This window comes from Lemur catta, chromosome 16 (assembly GCF_020740605.2).
Source record: "Lemur catta isolate mLemCat1 chromosome 16, mLemCat1.pri, whole genome shotgun sequence".
Taxonomy (NCBI): Eukaryota; Metazoa; Chordata; class Mammalia; order Primates; family Lemuridae; genus Lemur; species Lemur catta.
The window spans coordinates 55391574-55413626 of record NC_059143.1 but is presented as its reverse complement, the minus strand read 5'-3'; the positions used below and the strand labels follow the sequence as shown (position 1 = coordinate 55413626).

At 39.7% G+C, this 22053-nt stretch overlaps 1 protein-coding gene across 3 annotated transcripts in view; it reads right to left on the bottom strand.

The window, feature by feature from the left end:
• Nucleotides 1-22053, bottom strand: part of ATP9B (ATPase phospholipid transporting 9B (putative)) — a 182672-nt gene that overhangs the window by 135569 nt on the left and 25050 nt on the right. For 2 of the 3 annotated variants that reach the window (XM_045527696.1, XM_045527697.1), the window contains 2 exons: nt 8629-8737; nt 3816-3874 (listed from right to left, as the gene is read on the bottom strand). In XM_045527696.1, coding sequence (XP_045383652.1) covers nt 3816-3874; nt 8629-8737 — 168 coding nt within the window. Of the gene's footprint in view, nt 1-3815; nt 3875-8628; nt 8738-20327; nt 20442-22053 lie in introns of all 3 variants that reach the window. The other variant, XM_045527695.1, reaches the window with a different exon arrangement.

Genomic DNA, 22053 nt, shown 5'->3' with positions numbered 1-22053 from the left:
ATGCCCTTATTCTGTCTTACTTGCTAAGAAGCACTCATAAACAAACTAGACAATTTCAAACAATTATTGGATACTTTTCATTTTTCCTTCCTCTGGAGACACAGAGCAACATGACAGCAGGAGCCTTGTGTCATCTGAACATGACATACCGTGAGGTATGGACGTACAGCAGTTTGTCTGAACATCACATACCGTGGTATGGACATACAGCAATGTATCTGAACATGACATACTGTGGGGTATGGACGTACAGCAGTTTGTGTGAACATGACATACTGTGGGGTATGGACATACAACAGTTTATCTGAACATGACACACTGTGGGGTATGGACATACAACAGTTTATCTGAACATGACGTACTGTGGGGTATGGACATACAACAGTTTATCTGAACATGACATACTGTGGGGTATGGACATACAACAGTTTATCTGAACATGACATACCATGGTATAGACGTACAGCAGTTTATCTGAACGTGACACACTGTGGGGTATGGACGTACAGCAGTTTATCTGAACATGACATACTGTGGGGTATGGACATACAGCAGTTTATCTGAACATTACATACCATGGTATGTAACCAGGATGTGTACTTCTCTTTATAAACTGCTGACACCAATTTCCAAATTTTTAAAAAGATTTTTGTGTATATTTTCATGAGGAATACTAGTCTGTAGCTTTGTTACATTGTCTGTCGTCTGGCGTTGGGATAAAGATAATCCTGACCTCATAAAATAAGTTGGATAGTGTTCCATCCTCAACTGTTTTCTAGAAATGACTATGGAACAGTGATACCAAGTCCCCTTTAAAGGGTTCAAGGAATCCTCCAATGAGAATGTCTGGACCCTGATACTTCCTTCTCAGAGCTTTCAAATTACTAATTCAACTTCTTTACTGGTTACAGGACTATTCACATTGTCCATTCCATTGCAACTGAGTTTTTATGGTTTATGGTTTCAGAATTGGTCCGTTTCATCTACCCATGCATGTATTTACGACTGCAAAGCCGGTGGTATATTTTGTAATTACCTTTTTGATGGCTGCAGGGTCTACAGCAAAAGCTCCTATTTCATTACTGATATTGGTGACTTGTGACATCACTTTTTATTTGGATCTGTCTTGGTAGAGGTTTATCAATTTTATCAATTTATTTAGATGAACCAGCTTCTACTTTCATAGATTTTCTGTCTTGTCTTCCTATTTTCAGTTTCATTATCTTCTACGCTGTGTTACTTCTTTCTTTCTGCACATCTTGGTTTAACTTTGCTCGTTTTCTCCTGATGTTTTGCGGCAGGAGTTCAGGCGATGGAGCCGAGACCTCCGCCAGCCCCTCTGCAGGCAGGCAGTGCCCCAGAGTCCCTCCCAGTGACGCCCTACACACGCCACGTACTTCAGAATGTCATATTTTCATTTTCATCCAGTTGCACGTATTTTTTGTTTCCTTGAGAAGTACTACTTGTCCCATAAATTAATTCAAGGTGTGCTATTTACATTCCATGTGTTTTAGAGTTTTCCCGTTACTGATTACTAATTTGATTCGATTATGGTGAGCGAACACACTGGATGATTTTGATTCTTTTCAGTTTGTTGTGGTTTGTTTCACAGCGCAGTACATGGTCTATCTTGGAGAATGTTCTATGGGCACTGGAACGAATGTGTTCTCTCCTCCTGACAGGGACAGTTGTCTGTGCACGTCAGCCAGGTCCCGCTGGCTCATTCTGTGCAGATCTTCTGATCACTGCCGAGTTTCTGTTGGTTTCTTCTATCCAATTTGAGAGGATGACGTTGAACCACCTACCCGTGAGTTTGTCTACTTTTTCCAGCTCCAATAGTTTTGATTCACATATTTCGTGGATCTGTTGTTTAATGGGTTCCATCATCCTGAAGGATTAATCCCATTACTGTTATGTAACACTCCTCTGTCTCTAGTAACTCTCTTCCCTCTGAAGTACACTTTCTTTGACGTTAATATAGCTCCTCCTACTTTTGTTTGATTAATTTTACGTGGTACACTTTTTCCCACATTTTTACTTTCATCCTATCATGTCACTGAATTTGAAGTGACTTTCTTGCAAACAACACAGAGTTGGGTCTCATTTTTTTTTTAACCCACTCTGCCTGTCTCTTGACTACTGTATTTTGACAGTTCACAATAAAGGTAATTACTGATATGTTAGAATGTAAGTCTGCACTGCATGTTCTCTTTGTATTAAATATTTAGAGACATATAGAGACATAGCATTCTGTTGCTCGGGCTAAAGTGCATAGCTCATCACAGCCTTGAACTCCTGGGCGTAAGCGATCTGCCCACCTTGGCCTCCCAAGTCACTGGGACTACAGGCATGAGCCACCAAGCCTGGCCCCGAGTCTGCATTTTATTATTTGCTTCCCGTTGGTTTCCTCTGATATTCTCTGTTTCTAATTTTTTCCTTCCTATGTATTACCTAAGCCCTTTTTAGGATTCCATCTTAGTTTATTTACAGCATCTCAGAGTGTATGTCTTTACACATTTTTTTAATGTTTGTTCTGGGTATTACAATATGCACTGTAATATTTATTAAGCTGTATTACCTCAGAAAAATAAGATAAAATGTTCTTTCTCCCCAGCTGCAGAACAAGCAAACACTCTCCTCTTCCCGAAGCTAGTTCTGACCGAGAGGTGACGGAGGACCCACAGCGGTGTTGGCCTTGGTCCCGCTCTGGTTCTGCCCCAGGGAGCCTTTCCAAACTCAGACTTCAGAGACTGTGCTGGGACCTGTGCAACCTGCAACTTCTAAACCTCTGCTCCTATGCTGTCACCTTACTTGGTATGTTGCTCAATTAATAACATTTAAATTGACACGTTTGTACAAAAACTTAGATACTTCTAAGGTTTCCACGGTAAGCCAGGGGACAAACTTTGGCATTTTCTTTCTTTTCCCTGTATGCACAAAGGTATGACAAAACCTTGACGCGAAATGGATTTTTATTAAAACAGTTTCACAGCCTTTATTTATATTAAACTCTAGAATAATCTAGCACATTGTAACATTCTACAACTATCTGTTTATACGGTTGCTATCACATAATGCTTATTTTTCAATATAAGATCACTTTTTTGGAAAAAATGAAAAACAATGAACTCTTCCAAATGGTTCTTTAAAAAACAAAGTCCTTAAAATTGGGCCTAAATCAGAAGAGTTGAAGCTCATGGTTTTCCATCTGACACGCACTTACGGAAAACACATTAAACATGTACAAGTTAATGAACCTAAAGGAACTGGATCTAAGGATAATTTTGTTGCCGAATGCTAGTATCAGAGCAACATGAAATATAACAAATATAATTTTTAAAACATACACATAAGGAAGTAAACTTCATGATTAATGATTGATAACAGGATTCATTTATTCAGTATTTGAGAACCTGCATGTGTCAGACAATAAATTTAAAAATAAATAAATAAATGAGTAAAAACCCTAAACAAATTAACAAGAATTAACGAACAAAAAAGGGAATTCACATCACTCTCTCACTTAAATTCTTATATAGACTTATCAAATCAAGAAGAAAATATTTAATGAAAACATTTAACATAAAATGAGGCTTTTCCATACTCCTAGCATGACATGGAAAACACTTCAAGTAACCTAGTTTGTCTTCAAAAATATCAACTCTACATACATCAAATCTTACACAAGGATGTTAGGATTTAAAATATGTGTCTCAAACAATTTCCTTCAAATTCAAGTTACTTTCGGTCAGGCTAAATGTTAATAATTGTTATGTATAGTTCTCAAATATATCAAAAATTAAAAATGCATCAACCTTTTCCACTATGATGAGGTCTCCAACTTGAATGTCTGAACTCTTAACTTGCACTTGACCTTAAAAAAAAAGAAGAAATATAGTCAACTTAAGGAAACAACAGCATAGCAAGAGTTCAACTCTCAACTGAAAAATAATTACTTCAGAAATAACTTTGGGGGAAAAAAACACTTCAGAAATTTCTCTATACTTACACTTTCAAAATAAATTCCAGATAGACATCACTAATAATTAACTTCTTAGTAAACTTCCAAGCACAAATAATTAACTATTTCCCACTAAAAACACAAAGCAAGAATTTCTTCATGGTAATTTTAGAGATTCCAGGGGGAATGTTCTTCCCATACTTTCTCATTGTTTCAGTTCTCAGGTTACCAATCTTCAGAAATATTACTAAATAATTTGAGGATTGAGACTTATTTAATAATAACATGGAGATACAACAATCCTTACAAATACCATTAATTAGCATATAACTGACAGAAAAAAGAAATAAAGCAAATGATATATAAAATCACCCTCTACGAGTAGCTTTATCAACACAGGACAGGACTGAAAACTGGTATCGAAAGTTTTACTGCTAAAAATTATTCTTCCACATGAGGACATATTAAATTATCTACATAATATCTAATGTGGAATAGTTGTCTGTGGAGTTTCATGTATAATATACTTAAATATCTAAAAATATTAATATAACAAGTATGATGCAGAGTAGGCGAACATTAGATAATCTGAGACATCCTTAGGAGGTGACAAAACGAGGGTAAATTCACCTGCTCCCTCGTCTCTGCACCCCCCACTCTCTCTCAGCACTGCCAACAGCCTCTGTGGCGACTGCTCTAACACAGGACAATGTCCACTCCTTTTACATTCGGTTTCTTCTGATGGCTACTTCTCAAAAGCAAACATTACCAGTCATTACACTGACTTTTAGTTTTTTGTGAAAGGCAATCAGCTAGACAGACAGGGAGGGGCCAGACTGTGGGTGGGGTCCAGGTGTGCACAGACAGGGAGGGCCTGACTGTGGATGGGATCCAGGTGCGGACAGACAGGGAGGGCCTGACTGTGGATGGGGTCCAGGTGTGGACAGACAGGGAGGGGCCTGACTGTGGATGGGATCCAGGTGTGCACAGACAGGGAGGGCCTGACTGTGGATGGGATCCAGGTGTGCACAGACAGGGAGGGCCTGACTGTGGGTGGGGTCCAGGTGTGCACAGACAGGGAGGGCCTGACTGTGGATGGGATCCAGGTGTGCACAGACAGGGAGGGCCTGACTGTGGATGGGATCCAGGTGTGCACAGACAGGGAGGGCCTGACTGTGGATGGGGTCCAGGTGTGGACAGACAGGGAGGGCCTGACTGTGGATGGGATCCAGGTGTGCACAGACAGGGAGGGCCTGACTGTGGATGGGATCCAGGTGCGGACAGATAGGGAGGGCCTGACTGTGGATGGATCCAGGTGTGGACAGACAGGGAGGGGCCTGACTGTGGATGGGGTCCAGGTGTGGACAGACAGGGAGGGGCCTGACTGTGGATGGGGTCCAGGTGTGCACAGATAGGGAGGGCCTGACTGTGGATGGGGTCCAGGTGTGGACAGATAGGGAGGGGCCTGACTGTGGATGGGGTCCAGGTGTGCACAGACAGGGAGGGGCCTGACTGTAGGCTAAGGGGCACCTAGGCCACAGGAGCAAAAACCGAAACCAGTCTGTGGAGAACACAAGACCCTCAGAAAAGAGCCACATCTCAACGAAAGCAAGAGGGCACTTTCAGAGAGAATGGGTTTACGTGATGAAGGAATCGGAATCTGGAGGCACAATGAACAAGGGCAAGGGTGAGAATAAAGACATACAACATCTCGTGGGGACTAACATGCAGAGTCTGAAGGATGACCTGAAGCTGCAGCGGATGCGTGCACGCGCGCACACACACACACAAGCCACGGTAAGGTAGTCCCGATGTGCACAGGGCCGAGTGTGCTCAGGCTGAGACTGACCTGTCTGGGGAGGCAGGTGGTTACCTGCATTGTTGGATTCTACCTGAACTGGGTGAAGGGAGGGCAGGGCACAGGCTAATCAACCCTGTGCTCCGGGCTGCTCCCTGACCTCTGTGCAGGAAGCCAAGGAGGTCCCGGGAGGCAGGACTGACTCTGAGCACACGGCCCCTCTGCCCTCACACATGCTGGGGATGAAAGTGTGAGCAGAACTGACGAAGCCCACCTGCACGGAACTTACGTTGTAGTGAGATTAAGGAAGGCAGAGTGAAATAAAATACATCAACAAATGAACTGTATAAATTACAGTCTAGGAAATAAGAAGAAAAGAAATACTAAAGTCTGGGGAAATGATTATAAAGTATCTTGCAGAAAATACCAAATTTTTGCTCTTAATTTGTTAGCAATAACTAAAATAATTTAAGATATTCAGGTTATACACAACCAATTCTTTTTCTTAATATTCTATCAGTAAAAAGTGAATTAGACAGCTTTAGGAAGAATATTGAAATAACGAATTATGTCATGATAAAAAAAACATTTAAAGATAAAACACTGAATGTTATTCACTAAATTATATTTAGCCAACCACTTCCCCTCTAAAATTATCTCACTAACTAAAATAGTCTTTACCATCTGTGTAATTACCAGCAGAGTCCAGAAGCTGCCAGAAGCAGCTACCCATACAGACTCTACAGCCCACCGATGCACACATCTCTTGCCTAAAGCAACATGCAGAACTGAACACAGAAATAAGTATCAACAGTAATTCACTGCATCCACAAGATACAGAATTTTCAGGAAATTACAATGGTTTGAAAAATCTAATAAGTATCTCATATGTTAAATATTTTATCAACTCCCAGATACAAATGAAAAGTATATAGTGTTACCAGAGCAAGGGCACACTTCAAAATCTTGGTTAGGTCCTCTGTTTGCATAAGGGAAATTTCTAACCTTTGTTTTCTGTAGTTAGATATCCTTCTTAAATTTCTACCAAAGGTTAACACACAAAATACTATTAACATGAGTGGTCATAATTAACAGCGTCTAAGACTCTCAATCACTCACAGCAGACAACGTACAAAAATGCAGGCTCCCTCTCAGAGGCCTGCACACGTGTGCAAACCCAGCATGCTACGTGGACCTGCTTGGCCACATGGGTGACCAGAAGGTCAGAAGAGAAATCGTCTCGAAGCCTATTGTCACGACATAAAGGCGAACCATTTCTACACTGTATTGTTACGTGTGATGAAAAATGGATTGATTCTTTTTGACAATCGCAGGTATCCAGCACAATGGCTGGATAAAGATGAAGTGCCAAAACACAGTCCAAAACCGAATATTCATCACAAAAAGCTACTGGTGTCTGTTTGGCGGTCCAGGGCTGGCATCATCCACTACAGCCTCCTGAAACCTGGTCAATCAGTTACAGCGGATGTCTACTGCAACCAACTGCACGAAATGATGAGGATGCTTGCGACTGGTCAACAGAGACTGGTATACATCTAAGGTGGAATAAAAACAACGTTCATGCAAAGCTGGTACACGAATGTTTATGGCAGCATTATTCCAACCGTCACAAAGTAGAAACAACGCAAACATCCATGAGTGGATGAACAAAATGTGCCATGCCACGCAGCGGAATGTAATCTGGCAGCAAAAAGAAACAAAGTCTGATAAATGCTACTCCAGGATGGACTCCGAAAACATGCCAGGTGAAAGCAGCTGGTGACAGAAGACCAGCTACCACACGATGCCATTTAAACAGAACGTCCAGGGTAGGCAAAACCAGAGACAGAGAGTGAACCAGGGGGCCTGAGCCTGGGGTGAGGGAGGGAGGGGCAACAATCACGGTTTCTTCCGAGAACATTAAAAACGTTCTCAATTTAGATGATGGTGATGGTAACACCATCTTGTATGAAATACCAAAAACGCTGAATTGTATGCTTCAGGGGGATGAATTTTATGTTTTGTGAAATACAGCCCAATAAGCTGTTAAAAATAATTTTTGAAGGGATTATTTCAAGTAAATAGTCATTGTACATGTCCACTTACACACAGAAAATACAAAATCCACTGTACACATCATTTTCGAACAGACACTGGGATTACTACGAATGACCATTTAGTCTTTCAGTATCGCCCTCACCGCCGAGATCTCAGTCACTGTTTACTGTCACACGCCTGTCTGCAATGGTCTCCCCCTTCTCTTCTCAGTATGTTGCTGCTTTTCCATGGTACAGACTAGAAAGTTGTATGAACAGGCTTTTTAAGAACATAAATTAAACAAGGGTTAAAGGTGCATTCATCAGTTACCAGACTGGGTCAGGACAGCTATTTCTTGTGCTCAAAGGGCTTTTTACTGAAGTGTAGTTTAATGCCAAGGTATAGACAGGTGATCTTTGCAAGTGTGTTTAAAATATAATACGAAGATAGATTTTAGATAAAGTGATACTATGCTTCACAGAAAATGTACATACACCAGTTGGGTTTTCAGTCTCAGCACTGTAATAGAACACATTGTACAATTATCTATCGATGTATATCCATGTGTGTTTGTGTATATGCATGTATATAAAGATATAAATATAAATGTATTATATACATATAAATCAAGTATCTAGAGAATGAACAAAATGAATAAAAATCTACCCTGAAATTGCATGCATTATATAAGAAAATTAGATACAATGTACAATCACATAATATTATTGTCAATAACAGAATTAAGACATGTTTTCTTTCATTTGTAATGCTAACTCTAAAATGATGGTCACATTAAGCAAACGTGAAACAGGATTAGAAGCGTCTTGCTGACCTCTTACTGTGAGCTTGCTATATAGTTGTGCATTTACTTCCTTGTCTCGCTGAAAACGCCGAAATTCATCAACTGCTTCCCGCATGATAATAACGGCCAAGACAAATCCCTATAAAACAAAATAAGGAATTTTAGAAAACTAAATTTTAATAAAAAAGTAAGAAAAATTTCTTTATTATTCAGTTTTACTTTTTTCCTTCAATTTATATTACTCTCTAAAACATAATAAGTGAAAACAAAGACAAAAAGCAACAACAAAATGTTACAAAAGGAATATAACTCAATGTAAAAGATTTACAACTCTTAGTATACCCAAGAAAAAATTTTTAAATCCACATCATAAGAACTTCAAGCTATACCTCAGAAAATACTCAGTAACCCCAAAAAAGAAATTAATGATTTTCAACAAACCCATGAATTATATTTAGAATACTTAGGCATTCAAATATCAAATTAACAATGACTTACATAAAAATCTTACACTTAATTTCTGCACTTCAGTTTTTCTAATAGAATAAAAGCCAGGTAGGAACACAAAACAATTCCCAGATACGATACCGTACCGATCAATTTTCCTACACAGTGCATTATGAATTGCACGGAGGGGCACAGCTAGTGTCTTCACCTCCCTTTTTAAGTAAAATTCTGAATAGATTAATTTGATACTAAGTAAATGTTTATCTACTTGTAGTCTACTATGAAACCTGTCACACCACTACCATGTGGCCAGCGTCCACCTTCTCAATAGGCTGCACAGGTATTTTCTGACATGCTGCAGAAATATTCTCCCAGTCACTCTCCCCATGAGTAAATGAAAAACCTCTTCAACAGGTGAAGACCTTGCTCCAGTCTACACTGTAAGTAACAGAACACTGGATGAATTTCCACTGAAAGGACAATAATCGTTTTTATTCTGGCTTTTTTCCTTCTGTATAACCAGCAGGCTAAATTAAGTGTGCTGGTGGAGAATATGGTTCTTGTATTTACTGAAACGGTATTTTTCCCAAACACACTATTTTAAAAGCCCTTAAAATGGCACGATTTAGCCGTGTGCCCCTCTAGCCTCCCACTCAGCGTCAGCCCCGCGGCCTGTGCTCAGCCCTGCTGCTGTCTCTCTCTGGCAGTCCTCTCGGGCCTCCTCACCGGGAACGTCTCCAGGTCACCCTCCAGCCAGTGCTGCGCCTCCCAGGGCTCTGTGCCCAGCCCTCCCTGCACACACCAAGTCCCCTCACCTGGTCCTTCACCACTCCAGTGAAACTGCCCTCAAGTAAGGTGGGCCACCTAGACACGCTCACATCTGTGCACAGCCACCACTCACCAGCCCCTCTCCCTTCCCAGTTCTCTGCCCCTGGGTGTCCTGGACGCCACACGCCCTTCTGCACATGTCACCTGAGGGATCCTCCAGGCATCCACCACCATCGCCATTAATAATGCTGCCCTCCAACTGCTCATGCTGCTCCTCACGCCTCTCCAGGTCACCCTCTACCACCACACGAGTCACCAACCCCAGCCTCACTGCCCTCAAAATCATCCTCCAGGGGTGGGAAACCCTCGACAGCTCCCCACCACTTACGCTCCTTTCACTGAAATGCAACGCTCCCTCCAGCCCCCAGCCCTAGGAATGGACAGATCTCTAGCCTTGCCTCCACTCACCACTGCTGTACCCACAACACCCAGGACCTGCTGCTAATCTCCCAAACACCACGATGTCTCTCATCTGACCTTTGAGGTTATCGGAAACACTGTCTCGAGAAGCATCCCAAAGCCAACTCTTGGACTCACTGAGAAAGAAGTTGTGACAAATTGGCGATGTGCCCCACTCCACAAAGATGGCAGATGTGGTACCTGTGCCACGTATTTGCTATAGTCCCCACTGAAGACAACTGCCGATGGCAAAGTAAGACCCTCACCTGGGTCCTCTACAGGGAGCCTGGGCGGCAGAGCTCAGGCTGTGATGCAGGGCCTGGTTCCTAACAGGTGGCGGTTGGGGGCCGCAGCTTTAGCACATACTGTATTCGTTTTTTGCAATAATGGTTTTGTTGATACATAACTCACATGCCATAAAATGAATGATTTTCAAGTCTACAATTCATTGCTTTTAGTACGTTCAAAGAGTTGTGAAACCACCACCAACCATCTAATTTTAGAATATTTTCTTCAGCCCAAAAAGAAACCCTGTACCCATCAGCAGTCACCCCCAACTAGCTCCTTCTCCCAGCCTTTGGCAACAACTACTTTCAATCTCTAGGGATTGGCCTGTTCTGGGTGATATGGTAACTCTATGTTTAGTATTTTGAGGAACTGCCAAACTGTTCTCCAAAGCGGTTGTACCACTTTACAATACCATAGTAAGGAATGAGGGCTCCAACTGCTCCTCATCCTCACTGAGGCCTGTTACCGCCTGCCCATCTCCATGGGTGTGAAGCAGTGTCCTCCAGGTTTAATTTTCATTCCCCTAACGGCTAATGATGCTGAGCAACTTTTCACGTGCTTATTGGCCATTTGTGTATCTTCTTTGGCTAAATATTTCGATCCTTCACCCACTTTTTCTCTGTTATGTGTTTTTGCTGTTGAGTTGTAAGAGCTTTTTATTTGTTCTGGATACAAACACTTTGTCGGTATGTGATTTACAAACATGATCTTGCAAATATTTTCTCCCATTTTGAGTTATCTTTTTACTTTCTTGACGGCATCCTCTGATGCAAAAAAGTTTATTTCAGTAAAATCCAATTTACCTATTTTTTCTCTTGTCATTTGGGCTTTTGGTGTCCAAGGTCACAGAGACATACCTCTTTGTTTTCTTCTAGGAGTCTTACATAGTTTTAGCTCTTATGTTTAGGTCTATGACCCACTTTAATTTACATTTTGTGTACAATGTGAGGCAAAGGCCTAACTTCGTTCTTTTGCATGTGGATCCCCAATTGTCCCAGCATCATTTCTTGAAAAGACTACTCTTTCTCCATTGAACTGTCTTGGTATGCTTGTTGAAAACCAATTTCATCTGTATAACCTATCTTTTTTTTTTTTTTTTTTTTTTGAGACAGAGTCTCGCTCTGTTGCCCAGGCTAGAGTGCCGTGGCATCAGCCTAGCTCACAGCAACCTCAAACTCCTGGGCTTAAGCAATCCTACTGCCTCAGCCTCCCGAGTAGCTGGGACTACAGGCATGTGCCACCATGCCCGGCTAATTTTTTTCTATATATATTTTTAGTTGGCCAGATAATTTCTATTTTTTAGTAGAGACGGAGTCTCACTATTGCTCAGGCTGGTCTCGAACTCCTGACCTCCAGCGATCCACCTGCCTCGGCCTCCCAGAGTGCTAGGATTACAGGCGTGAGCCACCGTGACCAGTCTATATAACCTATCTTTATGTCAATGCCACACTATCTTGATTCTGTAGTTTGGAGTTTCAGCTTTGAAATGGGAAAGTGTGAGTCCTCCAACCTTGGTCTACTTTTTCTATGATGTCCTTGCTACTGTGTCCCTTGCATTTTCCTATCAATTTTAGGAAAAGCTTGTCACCTCCTGTTAAAAAAAAAAAAAAAAAAAAAAGCCAGCTGGGGCTCTGATAGGGATCAGTGTGAATCAGTGCGGCAGTGCGCTGCCACCTTAACAATACCAAGTCATTCAGCTCGTGAACAGGAGATGACCTCCCATTTATTCAGACCTTCTTTAATTTTTTTCAAAACTGTTTTGTAGTTTTCAGTACATAATCTCGCACTTCAGCTAAATTTATTCCTAAGTATTTTTTTCTTTCTGATGCTATTACAAACAGAATTGTTATCCTAGTTTCATTTTCAGATGGTCATTGCTAGTGTATAGAAATACAAATGATTTCTGTATATTTATCCTGCATCCTATAATCTTGCTAACTCATCCCTTAGTTCCAGTATGTGTGTGTGCAGAACCCTTAGGCTTCCTGTATACAAGACCGTGCCACCTGTGGATAAAGCAGACAGATTTTCCCTTCCTTTCCATCTAGTTGCCTTTAGTTCCTTTTTCTTGCCTAAGTGCCCTATTTATTAACCTTCAGTGCGGTGGTGGAGGAGAAGGTATGGCAGCAGACGCCCCTGCTCCTGATCTTAAGGAAGAAGCGTTCAGCCTTTTACCATTGAGTGATGTTAGTTGAGTGAAGTACAAAATTTTAAGAACAAAAGGGATTTTTCCATCATGATAAAATGTGTCCACAATGAGTGAAAAATATACTATAGGGAATCAGACCCAGTTTCTCCAAAGTTGATAACTTGTCATGATCAAATAGCAATGAAATAAAAGTGGTTATCAGAGAACTTATTAGTTAGACACAAGTAAGAACCTCAATACAAATTATTTTATTAGAACCAGAGTTACCAAAGGAAAAACAAAGAAATATGAAAAGCCAAACCAACAGATACCCCCCAAAAAAGTATTAAGAAAGTTGGTATTATCAAAAGGCTTAAAATTTGCACTTGCTTAACCAGTTTCACTTCTAGAAACTTATCCTAAAGGAAAAAATCTAGGATCCCTGTATGAATACGAAAAATTAGAAATAATCTGAGTGTCCACAAATAAAAAATTCATAGTATAGTCACATGATGAAATACTCTTTTCCTAGATTCAAAGATGTCACTGGTTTTGAGACACATCACATATTATTCTAGTAATAGTCTTGGTTGGAAAGACGATACCACTGTAAATATACATATTGTTTATAAGTCACACCTCAATTTCGGTAACATGAAAAATATGCATCTTCAAATCCCAAAACACACTTCTCTACAGCCATTGCCATGTAAGAGAGTATTTACGTTACAGACTCATGTTCATGATGTAGAAGTAATTTCTTAAAGTTCTACTTGTGACTAACTCACCTAACAGACAAGAGCATGAGAGGATTACCAAGCATATTTTATTTATATACTGCAGACAGTATTTTAAAGGAGTGGTTTTTAATCAGATAAGCATATCATAATCACCTGAGAAAATTTTTTAACACAGAATTGCTCAGGCCCTATTTGAAACTGTATCTTTACCTCTAATCTCCAGGGAACAATACCCACACATATGTGTTATTTAAAGGTGACTCTAATTTTCACCCCTTTAGGCCTGTGATTTAAAGACTGCAGAAGTTAACTCTGAATTCATTAAGAAGTGATAAAGCACAAAGATGTGCTAGTTCCTGGTGGTTCTAAGAACTCAAGGAGTGAGTGAAAATAAGTTTCCACTTGTAATGGAGTAGTATTAGAGAAGACGGAATAAAGATTAGGTCCCAATTTCTAAAAACAGGAGTTAGGCACTCTTAGGAGGAAGCAGAAACCTGTCCCAGGCAAGGGGTGCTGGAGTGCACAGGCTGCTTCACCGCCCACTTCCCAATCTAGGTTTATCTGAGTGACAGCCGCCAGAAGGTGTCACCACCATCTCCAGCACCCAGGGACAGCCGTGCTAGACAGCCCAGAATGTGAGGAAAGCGATGCTGATGCCACTACTTCCTTCTCAACCACCACAGTCTACAATAAATGGGCCTCGACCTTAACAGTTTAAATCCTCTGAGTTCTTAACTGGGTCACCACAGACAGGTGGCTCATGGAAGACAGGGGTAAGCAAATCTCACCGCAGGAGAGCTGGGTCTTCCCACTACCTAGTACCAACCAGGTCACAGATTTAAGCTCTAGCTCCCTAGAAAAACCAAAACTGGAAACAAGAAAGGCTACACTAAAACACTGCCACGCCCTGCCAATAGCAGTACCTGTGCGTGAGCCTACAAGTTGGACTAGACAGCGTGGCGCTCATGTGGCCTCGCCACAGCCTGTCTCACTTCTCTGGATAACCCAGAGGCACGTGGAACAAATACGCAACTAATATACATTTTTGTAAAAAGAGAAAAAAATCCACTGGTACATTATCAATTTACCTTAGAGGGTTCATCATATACCACCATACACTTTTGCAAATATCTTAAATGAGTACCTCCAATGTAGAGGTTAAATTCAGACACAGAGAATAAAGAACTCTACTGAAGTGACACAGCTCACTAGCAGTGGTGACTCCGGAAGGCAGGTTCCAAGTAATGGGTTTTGGTTTTCCTTCTTAGACTTCACCTACACCCCCAACGCAGAGACACTCAGGAAAAAGAACGGATTTTAAAATCAGACTGAAAAATCAGAGTCCTCATAGATTGATCTCTCACCTACACAGGCCATCTGGTTGCCAATTACGTATTAACAAAGTACCAGGAAGATATTTCACATGGAAGATACAGGGTTAAAAACCCTCAGAGCCAGATTTTCCATCTAAAAATTTTTTGCATGGACAGATGTATTACACCTTACTAATTTTGATAGAAGCATTACAATCTGTTTTGTTACTATGATTAATTACACCAGCTTTGCCTTGAAGAACTGTTCTGAAGGCTGAACAATATGAAGGTGACCGTCATTCTGACATGATAATGCAATGAAATCACTTTCCAGTTTACTCTTCTATTACATGGGAAAATATAGCACAAATTAGTTCAGAGCTAAAACTAATAAATAATGTTAATATTTACTGGAGTAACTGAAAAAGATGATTAATTAAGCTATCACTGTTTTCAAAAATATCTCAATTTTAGTTAGAGTAGAGGGTATAATCTTGAAGGAACTTGTCTTTAAAATTAGTGGACAACAGAAATAAGATTTTTGAACCACCAACTGTAAACATAAAACCACCATCTGGTTTTATGCTTCAGTAGCAGGTTTTTGGCTAGGAGAAATTTGGAAATGTTAACCGATACCTTGTTTTGAACAACCTTACAGAACCTTAGAAGGTAGGCAGAGAAAAGATGTCAAAAACGTAAGTGTGTCTATAAAGACCACAAGCTATTATAGGCCCATGGACATAATGGGGTTAAAATAAACTGGTAGAGAAAACGCAAGAACCCAAGAGTTTATGAAAAAATCCTTGTTTAAGATTTCCTTTGGTTAAAAAAAGAGGTACCTATATATATTTATTTCTATTTTAGAATCTGCATTCTTTTAAATAACTTCCTTTAAAGGAATTTCTTTAACTTTAGTATATGTTTAAAAGTTGTTTAATTTTTACTCGATTAATAAAAAGATCTATATTTGATATCTAGATTTTCAAAGACTTTTAAAAATTTCTGAGGTGAGTCTAGATCAAAGATCCAATATACCCTGAGCTTCCTGGATTTGAAAGTGAGCAGACTTTGCTAAACCAAAGGTTAAAATGCATATAAATGGCACAAGCATACGCGCTATTTGCCATTTGTTATCTGAGAGAAGGCATCAATTGTGGCTGTTGCCAAACGAAGGAACAAAAGAAAATCATTTTACAAAACAGATAAATTTCTGAAATCTAACGGTATGATACTCAGAATATGAGAATTCATCTGTGTGTGACAGAAGGCAACATAAGCATTACTCAAATGGAAAAAAAAAGAGCTTTTCACTTCTCTTTATAACACTTAAAACACAATCACAGTAGAATTACATATCCTTCATATGATTATTGAAGTAGTTTATTGAGGCACTTAATACAATTAAAGTTAATTCTTATGAGTCAAAAAAAAAAATGAAAAAGTACTTCAAAAAACCTGAGGGTGAAAATTCAATCTAAGCACTTAAAATTGAAGGTAGAACTGGAAACAAGTGCTCATGTGAAAAATAGGGAAAGTAGGGAAATGTTTTATTGTGTAGGTGAATAGACATGTGTAAAAACACACACAATTCATTAAGGTATGGCCCAGATAATCAATTTTGTCACCATGTCATATAAAATTATTCGTAAAGAACCATCTAAAAGATATTTTCTTTGGTTAAAGCTAGTAAAGGCAAGAGCAAAATACAAACAAATACATTTTACTTTAGAATTTTTAGGAAGAATTATATTCCCAGACTATCATTGCTTTAAGTTAAAATAAATTTTAATCCAAGATGCAAATAATATTTAAGTGGTAAATACAACTATTAAAGCTATGAACAGAAAGGTGGGCATGGTGGCACAAGCCTGTAGTCCCAGCTACTCAGGAGGCTGAGGCAGGAGGATCTCTTGAGCTCAGGATTTTGTAACCAGCCTGGGAAACATGAGACCTCATCTCTTTAAAAATAAAAAAATTTAAAAAAAGCTATGAATAGAAAAAAGAGGCTAGAAATAAACACATTAAAATCATAAACATGATTATGTTTTTAGTATTAGCAAGAATTTTCATGTTTCTATAATGTATATTGATTTTATTAGAAAATGAAAAAATCAGCAGCACTTTTAAACTGAGACTTCTATGGAGTTTACAGCCTGTAGAATTTTTTACGCATGTGCATAAGGAACCATGAACATTCAAATTGTTCATTACAATAAAGTTTTTAATAGTAAAAAATTAGAAACAACCCTAAAACCTTCTTTCCAAGGAGCACAGACAGATCAGTTGTGATATATTCACACAATGAAATATTAATACTTTAGGGAAGTGAAAAACAGATGAAGTAGACATTTATGTGTCCATATGGATCAATTTTGTAAACCAATATAAAGCCCAAAAAGTATATTGCAATAGGATATGCAGATTAAGATAATCTTTATAAAAATTTTCAAAACATGTAAAGCAATACTGCCTGTTTCAATGATACATATGTAAGTGGTAAAATTAAGAAGAGATACACAGCAATTACACTCTCACATTCAGAACAGAGGTTCCCTCCAATGGGTGAAGACAGGAGAAAAGAACAGTTGCCTGCGTCCCTCCCCATGCCCACCTCGCTTCCACAGCAACATCCAGATCCCAGCTGCATACAATTCAGCGTTTCTTCTCTGCGTGAACACACGCAGTACATACACAAAAACGTGGCTTCCTATCCCACGAGAGCCCTGGAGGGGCTGGCCTCCCACCCCTCTGACCTGCTTTCCAAGCACTGTCCCTCGTCCACAGACTCGAGCAGGACGACCTCCTCACACCCCGCAGCAGACCAAGCACAGCCCAAGACCTTGTGCAATTGCTGTTTCCCTGCCTGCAGCTGTCGCCCCTGTTGTGCACGTGGCCGATGTCTTACCGCACAGATGTCAGGGAGGCCGCCTTTGACCACCCTCCCTAAAATGCCCCCATCGCCCTCCACTCTTTGTCCCGCTTTACACCTGGCATTAGGAATCTATTTACGTGCTGTCTCCTCCCCCAGAATGTAAGTTCTAGGATAGAATTTTGCCGATCTTGTTCACTGTTGGATCAACCTTGTCTAGACTAGCGCTGGACACGAAGGAGCTGTATTACAAAAGACTTGTGCATTTCATTCTATACATACTTTGACTCACTTTTATTTATTCTAATATACATCTTCAATGTTATTAAATACTTTTTCTAAACATCATTTTTAAAGCTACACAGTATTCCGACATGTGCACAGGATATAGCATGGTTTAAACAAACCACTGCTGGGACATTTGACTTTTTAAATAATTTTTGTCATCAAAAATAATAAGGGACACTACTTAGACTCTGTGATCAATCATTTCTTTAGGATAAATTCCTCAAAAATGCTGAATCCATTTTTAAGATCTTTGATCTATATTACTAAACGACCCTCCAAAATGGCGGCACAGGTGTGTGTCTACACTAACAGTGGATGAAAAGGCAACACAGGCCCGTGTCCACACTGACAGTGGATAAGAACCACAGTGTTACAGCTTCACCATGCTCACACCAATGTCTCTTTCAATCTCATTAATTTAATACGTAAAAAATATATTCATTTATCCAGTAATTTTGTATTTATATGCATATAAATATATATTTAGAAAGTAACACATAAAGTTACTTTCTCTGTGTTGATTATTGTGTTGGTGGGGGAAAAAAGTTACTTTCATTCCTCAAATCCGCCTTACCATAAAGCGACGTGAAAGGGAGTCAAAAGCTAGTCTTCAGCAGGACTTCACTAATGAATCAACAGGAGAGGCTGCAGGGCCTGTCCTGTAAACAGGGCTCCCCAGCCTCACCTGGGGGTCTGGTAAGGGTGGGGCCAACATGGCCAGAGAGACTGCCCAGTTCTCCCATTCACGAGGCCATGCTTATGTGGCCCCCAACTGCACTGCTCTTCTTCCACTGTCAACGAAAAAGAAGCCAAACTCTGTAAAATAACTTAAACAGGTTTATTCTGAGCCAAATTTGAGGAGCATGGCTGGAGCCGAGCCCAAGAAGCCTTGAGCAAGTGGACTTGCTATGGTTGGGTGAGTTTGGTCTTACATGTTTAAAGGAGACAGGAATTATAAGTAAAGTCATGCAATGTGCACGTTGGTTTGGCCCAAAAAGGTGGGACATCGCAAAGCAGGGGCTTACATGTTATAGGTGGGTTTAAAGACTCTTTGATTTGTGGACAGGTGCAGGGGCTCACACTTGTAATCCTAGCACTCTGGGAGGCTGAGGTGGGAGGATTGCTTGAGCTTAGGAGTTCAAGACCAGCCTGAGCAAGAGTGAGACCCCCATCTCTGCTAAAAATAGAAAAAATTAGCCAGGTGTGGTAGCATACGCTTGTAGTCCCAGCTACTCAGGAGGCTGAGGCCAGAGGATCCCTTGAGCCCAGCCAGGAGTTTGAAGTTGCTGTGAGCTAGGATGAGCCACTGTACCTTACCGGAGGCGATAGGTGAGACTTTGTCTCCAAAAAAAAAAGTAAACTGAGCCCCCCCTTCTCACTCCCCCTCTTTGAAAAATAAAAATAAAAAAATAATAAAGACTCTTTGATTTGTAATTGGTTAAAGAAATGAAGCTTTATCTAAAGGCTAGGAATGTTTTAAGACAAGGAAGTCTGTTGTTAATCAGAGACAAGTCACTGGCCCCCTACCCAGACTCAAGCGATTTGTTATGTAAATTGAGGACTCCCAGGTGTGGTTTAAGCTTTGTCTTGCATAGCCTTAGGCCTGTTAATGAGTGACAAGGGATATCTCCAAGGGAGGAGGCCATGATGAGGCTTGTCTGAACTCCCTTTCTCTAGGCTAGCAATTCAGTTTTAGGGTATCCCCTTGGCCAAGAGGAGGAGGTCCATTCAGTCAGCTGCAGGGAGCTTAAGATTTTATTTTAGTTCACAACACTGAAGGAATCCTTTCATTCCCTGTGTTTCCTGCCCAGATACTCTGGCCATCTGCCTAAAAGGGAGCAAAGCAAAAAAGGAAGCAGTACAATTTTGTAGGTGAAAGGAAGAAAGAAGACACACATCTCATCTGCACAAGCTGAAAAGTAATGAAACCTATCAACAAACGGCATGAAACTATAAAGACAACGCATGTTTAAAACAGAAATATTCAATGCTAAGTAGCAATGGCCTTTCAAAGAACTTTATACACTGAGGTGCCAACCAGCAATCGCCTGTACACCATTGGGACACTTTAGAATCCTCCTCACTGGTCAGGGTGTTCAGAGAGGAACTCCCCAGAACCCACAACACCCAGGTCATTCCCGACAGGTCAGTCAGCAGACCCGCCGCCCTTGGGTTGGTGCAGGATGCCCAATCAAAACCCCTCCCCACAGCCAGGGGGCTTCAGGACCTCTCACAATGACTGCTGGGCAGGGTTCAAAAGGACTGAAGCCACAGCACCCAGTACGCTCTTTTAACACAGGTTCAATGACACACAGCAACAATATCACGTTTTAAAAATCTGGTCAATTTATCTCTTAACCATCTCAACTCTTACAACTACTTCTAAATGCTTAATAATTTAACTTAATTTTAAAAATCTTTTCTTTTACCAGAGGAGCCCAGTAGGTGTAGAGATAGCCTATTTTCAATGCTGGTACAAACTGTGAGCAGGATACTACCAGAAAATAGAGATTCAAGAAAAACTTGAATTGTTCGTATAAAACCTAAAAAGGAAAAGAGAAAATTAACACAATCCCTTCAAGGAAAAATTTTAATACCCAAATTCCATAGTTAAAATTAGCTCCACATATAACCACATTTCCATCAAATAGTGAAAATATGCTCTAATTCACAGGAAATTTATTGATTTTGACACTGGCTTCCTAATAACTACTCCATACATAAAGAGAGGCAATGTTACCCCCAAATTATATGTGAAATAAACAGAAAAATAAGATAATTAAATGTCTAACACTGTCTCTTGATGAAATATTCCAATTTTCCACACTCATCTATAAATCTTTCCATGCATATCAAAGCAAATAAAATAGCAAAACCTTCCCAAGGTAAGCAAGTCAGTAAATACACATCATGATAACAACTTAGAAAATCTTACAATGGAAAGAAAAATCACATCAACCTTATATTTATGAAATGGTAAAAAATAACAGCCACTTTTTTTTAACATGGACATTTGGGTAGCTTTACAAAGACTGAGTGAACAAGCACACGTGCACAGGTGTGACTTCATGAGACAGACTGCCTTAATGCCTGTATTTACTTCCCTCAAAACATTAAAAATGGTAAAATACAAAAACATGTAATTACAGATCAACTTTCAGAAAGACAACTATCTACTTATTCTTTACAGTCTTTTAGTAGTTGATCTGTAATAGTATTTTCAAATATAAAATAAATTTCATCATTCAATAAAATTTTAGAAATGCCAATACTAAAAGTTATTGGTTTTGTTTTTTAATTCAAGTGGCTATCTTTAGGAAAGAAAACCCAAGATACAGTATATTAATAGATTTCTATTTACAAATGCCTCAAATTATTAGACTTAAATAGAAAGTCAAAATGGAACAAAACTTATGTTTATAGGTGAGAATAATTCAAATACCACACTAAAATTACGAACTTGCAAACCTGCAACTTGCACATCAAAAATTTCCTTGGATGTCATTTTGTAAGCAACTTGGAAGGCTTCGAAGGGATGGAAATTTCAACAAGAGCAGAGCAATGGGTTAGGTACTTAAAGAGTCTGGAACCATAGTTTTTAGATAATGAGGTTATCTGCATCGTTATACAGTTATGTTTGTGACTAAAAAAAATCGGTTACATTGATAACATGTTTATATTTACAATCATGTTCAATTGATGTCTAAAAATGTTTTGAATTATTTCATAAATCAATCTCAGCAGGAAAGAAAGCTCTTTTTCCTTAGTGATTTCTTTAAAATCTCAGTTAGCATAAATTATATCTATTAGCAATTCAGAAATTGCTATTCATGGTAAAAATGGCATAGAATTCCTACTGTGTAATTACCAAATGTTTCTAAAATACTACATTTTAGCTGAAAAGACTAATTTCAGAGACAATCTAAGAAAAAAAATCATGCACACGGTAATCATTGTATAGTCACGTCAACAGGTATTTTCAGGATACAGCCAATCTGGGCAGGCTGAGCATTTACACTGATCAAAGTTAAGCTGCACTGCTGGCTGGAAACCACTGTAATCAGTACTTTGCTGTCTACTGAATGAACTTGGTGACCTTTAGGAAAATGTACACTGCTTAGCCAACCTGTGAGTACTTCATAATTTAAACCTAAG